General features: G+C 33.3%; 1 protein-coding gene across 1 annotated transcript; it reads left to right on the top strand.

Moving 5' to 3' along the window:
• The first annotated feature begins 3,177 nt into the window (after positions 1-3,177).
• LOC111388149 (protein NRT1/ PTR FAMILY 6.2-like) lies at positions 3,178-7,327 on the top strand. Its single transcript, XM_023012827.1, has 6 exons — positions 3,178-3,304; positions 3,419-3,521; positions 3,672-3,889; positions 4,247-4,794; positions 5,856-6,196; positions 6,555-7,327. Exons 1-6 carry the CDS (start codon positions 3,302-3,304, stop codon positions 7,085-7,087), a joined length of 1,746 nt encoding a protein of 581 aa, XP_022868595.1. The 5' UTR covers positions 3,178-3,301; the 3' UTR covers positions 7,088-7,327.
• The last annotated feature ends 714 nt before the right edge of the window (positions 7,328-8,041 follow it).

Here is an 8,041-nt window from a genome sequence, read left to right on the forward strand (position 1 = left end):
TGAAAAAAACACTAGCGGATCCAAGCACGGGCTCGACCGTGCTATAGTCCTTGTCCGCCCGTGAAAATATCTACTTTTTTTTTAAAGAGATAAATCCATCTATATTTGTATTATAGCCTGTGTCCAAACCCAAAGTTGGATCCGCCACTCAAAAAAAAGAAAAAAGAAATAGTGAAAATTTCAAATAGTATTTCAATCAACTAAAAGAAATTTTCGCAACACTGTAAACAATGATTCAGAAGACTTAAAATGTAGTTTGACCAAAATTGCAAATTAATCTCTCGTGTATTGTCACAACAACATAATAGCCTTACTAAGATAGCAATATTACTCGGATAAAAATTTATTAAATTTAAAATAAAAAGAAAAATAAGCATCATCCGACCCTTGGTTTTGTGTGCTCATTTGCCTTCATGCTGTGTGAGACAAATTGCTATCATCCCTTGTCTCTTTTCAAATGATCTTACGTGTTTATGAATTGAATCATGATTACATTAAGAAATTATCTGTCAAGTTATCTGGATAAGTAAACGAATGTAACATTCATAAAAGAAGTCCTTGACAAATCAACAAGTAGGCCAATTGACAAATGGGAGAGACTAGTTATGTTAGTAAATTATTTCTTTAATCTACACTCGCTTTCAAAAGAACCGAAAATGGGGTCATTTCATGCACTACAAGTCTACGATATCGATAGTGATAAAAGATATTAACGATGATGATCATCTTTTATTTGAAGTCGTGAAAAATTAATTTAACAACTAGAAACTAGTTGGAAAAAATCCATAAATTTTTATTTGTTTGATATAAGTAGAACTTTTTGTAATAAACTTAAGACATACGTTCTGACATGTTATTCAAGATTTAATTGAAAGTTTGCAATAAAAACAGGTCTTTAAAGCACCAATGATCTTCTAGCCAAAACCCACTTGATAATTCCTTTTAATTTGATGGAATAAAACACAGGACTTTCTTTAGGAGAGAAAATACTGCAGGAATTTTGTACAAGTTTGGCTGGAGATCCTTTGGCATATATATATAGACAACCACCAAACAACTTCCATCCATCATGGAAGTGGTAGTTTTCTTCTGTAATAACTTCCCTTCTTTAACCAAATGGGAAGTTATCTTGATAGTTAATTAACCTTCAATTTAAATTTAAAATGTATTTAATTTTACATTGACCATGTGGGTTACAAACAGTTTACACTTTTTTCTAAGGGTGTGTTTGATTACATTTATTTTCCATGGAAAATATCAGTTTTCCACCCAAATTCCTACTTCAAATGTTTGATTGCTATTTTTTCCATGGAAAGTATTTTCCAATTTTTGAAAATATGCCTAATTTTCCTTGTTTTTAAGGAAAATATTTTCCTTGGGTAGAGGTGGTTTTTATTTTTCATAAAAGATGGAAAATATTTTCTTTTCTAAGTGATATTTTCCATGTCAATCAAACACACTTTAATAGAAAAATGAATCAAATTTAAACTTTTGACGATTTTGAGCATTCAATGGATGCTTTCTTAACTTTCTTTCATTCGAATATTGAAAATAATTACAAGAATATATATATATATATATATAAGATGAAGATGCATTTTATCCCGGTTTGTAATTCAATTTTATTATTTATTGGGTTATAAATGCATTTTACAAATTGGGCTTTTCCTAAATGATTTTTGGGTTTTATTAGGGTACTGAATTTTTAATTTTTTAGGTTTCTTGTTGGTATAAAGCTTATGAGCATCATTTGTGTGTGTGTGTGTGTGTATATATATATATATATATATATATATATATATATTTTTTTTTTTTATATCCTGAAACATATTTCTAGTATGTTTATTTTTTGTCAAATAAGTCATATCTATACAATCATAATTGCATTGATGCTGGTTACGTAAAGCAAATAATAATTCTGTCAATTCATGATGAAATTGTATGAATGGTTTGATTAAAAGGACTGGTTTCAAATGGCATCTTTTGTGGGACACAAAAAGCATTAAGAGCAGTGGTAGACGTTTTGGAATATGTGCAGATTCAAACCCAAAATCAATTATTGAAGTTATTCCTTGAAACCTCAGCTTTTAAGTTGCTTTATTTTCCCAATAATTATAATTCTCCTGAATGTAGTAATTTCTTTATAATTTTAAGTGAGATTACAGAATAGAATGTCCAAGAATCTGCCATTTTCAAAGTGATAATAAAGCTACCTCCAATACAGGAAAACAACCAATAATGGTGCATAGATATTGTTGTACGTCGCTTCCACTATCATAAATTTTACTGTATTCATCACATAGATAACAAAAGTAAAAGCTTATTTATTGTAAAAATCACACATTTTTGTTGCCCATACTCCCTTTTATAAGGCAATATCGAGTGCTAGGGTGAACATGTGATCACTATCTTGATGCAGTAAAAGGCTTTTCTTTGTGCCCAGTAAAACTTACTAATAAACTATAACGATGGCGAATACTTAAGGTTGAGAAGATTCATTTTTTAAAGTACAAAGTGTTAAGAATGATGAAGTGAATGTTGGTGAATTATTATCATGGAGAACGTTTTGAAAATTAATCCATATATTTTATAGATATCGTGCTTCACTAAAGGTAAACAAAAGAATCATCAAATCATAAATTTCAATTGAAATCATTGGTTTGGGTCCTTGGACCCATTAATATTTTGGCTATAGGTTTGAATAGTTAAAAACTATTTGAAAGTGAACCAAATCGCTAATAAAAAAAACAAATAAGGAAATTTACTTATTGTCGATTTTGTATGGTGTTGATAGATTTCATGTCTTTCAGTCAATAATATACTCATCATTCACAAGTACATAGGTGTGTCTTTGTTCTTCTTTATACCTTTATTACTTTGACGTGGGAAGAATGGTAAAGTATGCGTGTTTCTGTAATCTTTTACTTCGTAAACACTAATTATAGTTTTAATGCTTGCAGTATTTATGTTTTAATGCGTTTGAAACATGTTTTTCTTATAATATTAAGTAAACCGTGGTTTGAAGCCAAAACGAACTGAACCATAAAAAATGGATTGATAAACCTTAAACCCAAAACAAACCATGTTGACCCTCTGTGTCACTAAGTTGATAGTCAGTAGTGCAAAGCTTTCGTCACTACTCCATACCAAACATGAGATAGCAAATATTTTGCCTATATAAGAAGGGCTCCAGGAACTACTAACCAGTGAAGTAGAGGGGACAGAGAGAATTCCACAGTTTCCTAACATAACACACACAAATATATCTTTTCTCAGTGCTCTCTTTCTGAATTTCTGAGACATGGTATAAATTAATTCTTTAGCCTTCAAATTATCTTTCTTTTCAAAAAATCATAATAAGATTATAATTAACAAATGATTTTTCCCCCCTTTTTTCAACTGTATCTTCTGTAAACAGGAGGAAAAGATTGTTTCTTCTGCAGCAAATGCATTAGACTACAAAGGATTCCCAGCTGACAAGTCCAAAACTGGTGGCTGGATACCTGCTTCTCTAATCTTAGGTTCTGACTCCACCCCAGATTTTATTTTTTTCCTCTCTTTTCTTTTTCAAATGTATGAATTTGTTCATAAGTTTACTCCTGAATCTTAACTATTTATTCATAATAATTTTTTAAGTTTTAATATTCCTTTTCGACTTTTTTTATTTCCAGGAATAGAATTCTGTGAAAGGCTATCTACAATGGGAATAGCTGTAAACCTTGTGACCTATTTGATTGGAACAATGCATCTCCCAAGTGCTACTTCTGCTAATATTGTAACAGATTTTATGGGAACCTCTTTTCTTCTGTGTTTGCTTGGGGGATTTCTTGCAGACTCTTTTTTGGGCAGATACAGAACAATTGCAATTTTTGCACTTGTCCAGACCATTGTAAGCATTTTCCACTTATTATTATATGAAAGACTTCAGTATACATTTATTGCAGCTACATGAAGTCTTTTACTCGTTCTGCCTGTTCGGGACATTGCTAGATCTACTGGAAGATCTAAATGTAACTAGATCTTTAGCAAATCATTCCCTTAATTTATCCTTAATCAGCGCCACCTCTAGTTGTTGGGGCTCTCGTTTCTTATCTTCTACCTTATACACCTTCTCGTTTCTGCTATATTCATCAAATATTCTGTGCTTTAACAGCATAATACGGTCTAGAAATCTTCCTATCACACACAATTCTCGTTCAAAGAACTCAGAAGAGAAACTCATTTATTTTGTACTTTGGTGAATTAGGGTACAGGCATGTTAGCTATATCAACAAAGCTTCCACAGCTTCGTCCGCCTGTTTGCCAAGCAGAATCGCCCACCCTGTGCAAACAAGCAACAGGATCTCAAATGTCAGTTCTATATGCATCTCTATTTCTTATAGCAGTAGGAACTGGAGGCCTAAAATCAAGTGTATCAGGTTTTGGAACAGATCAATTTGACGAAAATGACGAAAAGGAAAAGGCAAAAATGAATCTCTTTTTTGGGAGGTTTTTTTTCTTTGTTAGCCTGGGAACACTGATGGCTGTTACAGTTCTTGTTTACATTCAAGATGAATTAAGCCGGAGTTTGGGTTATGGGATTTGTTCTGTGTCCATGTTTACAGCAATTTTGATATTCCTGGCTGGAACAAGAAGATACAGATATAAGAAATGTGCAGGAAGTCCAGTAGTGCATATTTTACAGGTTATAGTGGCTGCTGTTAGAAAGAGAGATGTCCATATCCCAACAAATGAGAATTTGTTGTATGAAACAGCTCCGGAGGGCTCAAGGATTTGTCAGTCGGGTCAGTTCAGGTAAGTCAAATGATGTTCTACGGACTCTTATCAACCCATATGTTTATCTCGTGTTTTATTAAGTATGCATTTGGCACGAATGATGCTCAGTCATAGGAATTTGAAATTCGAATTGGGAAAGTTAGCATGATGGTCCCTTATTAACTACTATTCCTATGTAACGAATGATGTACAAATAGAGGTATACAGCATCCGGTCTGCCTCTGAGGTGGACCAATGAATACATACCCGCTCGGTCTGCATACTTCTGCCAGACCCCTGTGTGTGGGCCAGACCTGGTACACCCTACCTGGAAAGAATACTATGCTAACTGGCTAGATAGTTAAAGAATAAGGACCGTGCTACATAGTCATAAAGGAAGACACTCAGTTGACATAGCGCACACACATGGGAGAGGTCAAAATTATTTTATTCATGGGGACCCACACCTCGATTGTGAGTGCTATGTCACCCATTGTGTCAAAATCTATGTTCGTTTGGCTTAATTCAAAGAATAAACCCTTCTTCAGGGACTTTGTCGAGGCAATGTAAAGGGGCTGAGATGGAAACCTCTGATTGAATGTTTTAAAATTATTTTTTAGTCGAACTCCAATGAAATGTGCCATCTGGCAACCTGTAATTCCATTTTGCAAATTTGTTTGTATACGTAGCATGGTTTGTCAAATCCAATCCCAATTGTTCAGCTATAAAAAAATATAGAATTATCTGAGAGCAAGTCAAGGTATAATTTAATCATAAAAATATGATTAATATGAAGAAAACCTATCGAAGAGGAAACTGCTTGTAAAGTTTTCTCTAAAATGTTTTCAAATGCAAATCCATCATAATCACATCAGTAGCATGAGGGAGTGCAGTGATATCCATTGCATATTGAAGATGTCTTTTCCAGTTAGTCGTAAGTCATGATTCATATAGAGATTTCTCCTCGTGGCACAGCTTGGCACCATTTCTAACATTTGGGTCGTAGAACGAACAAAAGACTCAAAGGAGTTGCAACTATCCCAAAAAAGAAGTAAATACGTAATTTCACGATATTCTAACATCACCTTATGCACTTACAGATTCTTGGACAAGGCTGCAGTGATCATAAAAGAAGACCATGCAACAAATAATATTATGTCTCCAAATCCATGGTGTATTTCTTCTGTGACAAAGGTAGAGGAAGTGAAAATGATGATCAGACTTTTACCAATTTGGGCTACTACAATTATATTTTGGACAACATATGCCCAGATGATTACATTCTCTGTAGAACAAGCCTCTACAATGAAAAGAAACATCGGAAGTTTCCAAATTCCGTCTGGTTCCTTAACTGTCTTCTTTGTATCAGCCATATTAATCAGTTTGGCAGTTTATGACCGTCTGATCATTCCTATATGGAAAAAATGGAAAGGAAAACAAGGTAACTATAAATTTCCACCATCATTGAATTTCTCCGCATATTGTTTGGCATAAAAGATTACTGGAATTACTTTTTTATTTTATACCGAAACTCATGAAGGCCTAGGCGTGAGGTTTGCCGGTTTGGCACTGACGTCTATTATTTGAAAGATTTAGCACATAAGGTGAGGCGGACCAACCTAACCTCAAGAGGGACAAAATGATGGAGAGAACTTGCAAAAGATATGAACCTGAGAGTACTACTTCCCATACAGTTAACCAACATCTTAACTAATCCAATAAGATATTTAGACCGAACTTTGCTGTTTTCTTCTGCATTACCTCGACTGAACATGACAAATATCATTACTTGTATGCAGGTTTCACAAATCTACAAAGAATAGGCTTAGGTCTATTCCTATCAGCACTAGGCATGGCAGTTGCAGCAATTGCAGAGAAGAAGCGCTTGTCAGTGGTGACAAAATTTGGTCGAAACACCCAAAATCTACCCTTAAGTGCGTTCATTTTGATCCCACAGTTTATCCTTGTGGGCTCTGGAGAAGCATTTATATACACTGGACAGTTAGATTTCTTCATAACCCAATCACCAAAAGGGATGAAAACAATAAGCACCGGCATATTTTTGACAACTCTTTCATTTGGATTCTTTCTCAGTAGCCTTTTGGTATCCGTTGTTAAGAAAGTGACCACATATGGTGGAAGAAATGGTTGGGTTGGGGACAGAATTAATAATGGAAGACTGGATTGTTTTTATGGCCTCTTGGCCATACTAAGTTTCATCGATTTTGGGATTTATCTTGTTTGTGCTGCATGGTACAGAAAACATACAGCAGAGAAGAATTTACAGGCAGAAATGGTTGCTAATAAGGGTTCCCCTACTGAGAAGTGCTAATCTACGTACAACGTTATATAGCATCAAAGAAACCAAAACTGTTGCTAATCACCGTTCCTCTGTCACTCTCGTTTTGTTTGGTGAAGTCAATTTTATAATGTCTTGTAGCATCAAAAAGAGAAACTGAACATGAATCTGTTTGTTTTTAAGTACAACATACCAAACATGAGATATCATTTGGTCCTCTTTGTACAGTTGCATGGTATGGTTGACGGGAATAAGAATCTTTATAATTTTTAATTAATGTCTCTAATTTTGTTTTATTTAGAGTGCCCGCAACTAGAATTTTAATATATTTCAAAAGTTATCGCAAATTTAGGTGTCATCAATTAATTTTTTTGCAAATTTTATTAAAATCTAAATATCCACGATAATTCTTAGATTTTTAAGGATTTCAAAAAAAAAAAAAAATTGGATGAATTTCAAACTCAAAAATACACAATAAAAATTCTTTCGAAATTTCACCATTTTTAATATGATTCTTACGAATTTGTTTGAAGCCTGTTCAAATTAACGAAATTCATTAACATTTATAATCTTTTAAAATCATTAATATCTTCCTTTCCTGTTGACAAGGAGAAGGTAAAATCAATTAAAAGCTATCAAATGAAAGTACGCCTCTACATGGAGACCAAAAGGAGCCTTTAACCTTAACCAAACATCTTACAACTAATTATTACAAGTTTAGCAGAGTTATTTATGCACTGGCAATCTATTAGATAATTTCCTTGAAGCCAAATGCGATGTAAAGTCCAGGATAGTGAATATATGTATGAAAAAAAATTTAAAATAATAATAATAATAAAATAAAAAAATCATGTTTATTAATGTTCTCTGATTTACATCGATCGATATCTTTCATAATCCAACAGTTAGAATAACTGCCTTTGAACTAATGGATAGATCGAGTACAGAATTTGGAAATAATAGCACAAGATATAACTCTTCCAATAG

Source organism: Olea europaea, unplaced genomic scaffold (assembly GCF_002742605.1).
Source record: "Olea europaea var. sylvestris unplaced genomic scaffold, O_europaea_v1 scaffold4596, whole genome shotgun sequence".
NCBI lineage: Eukaryota > Viridiplantae > Streptophyta > Magnoliopsida > Lamiales > Oleaceae > Olea > Olea europaea.

Coding starts and splice junctions, on each gene's coding strand:
- LOC111388149 (XM_023012827.1), top strand. Junction 3,522..3,671: donor ACCTGCTTCTCTAATCTTAG/GTTCTGACTCCA, acceptor TTTTATTTCCAG/GAATAGAATTCTGTGAAAGG. Junction 6,197..6,554: donor AAAATGGAAAGGAAAACAAG/GTAACTATAAAT, acceptor ACTTGTATGCAG/GTTTCACAAATCTACAAAGA.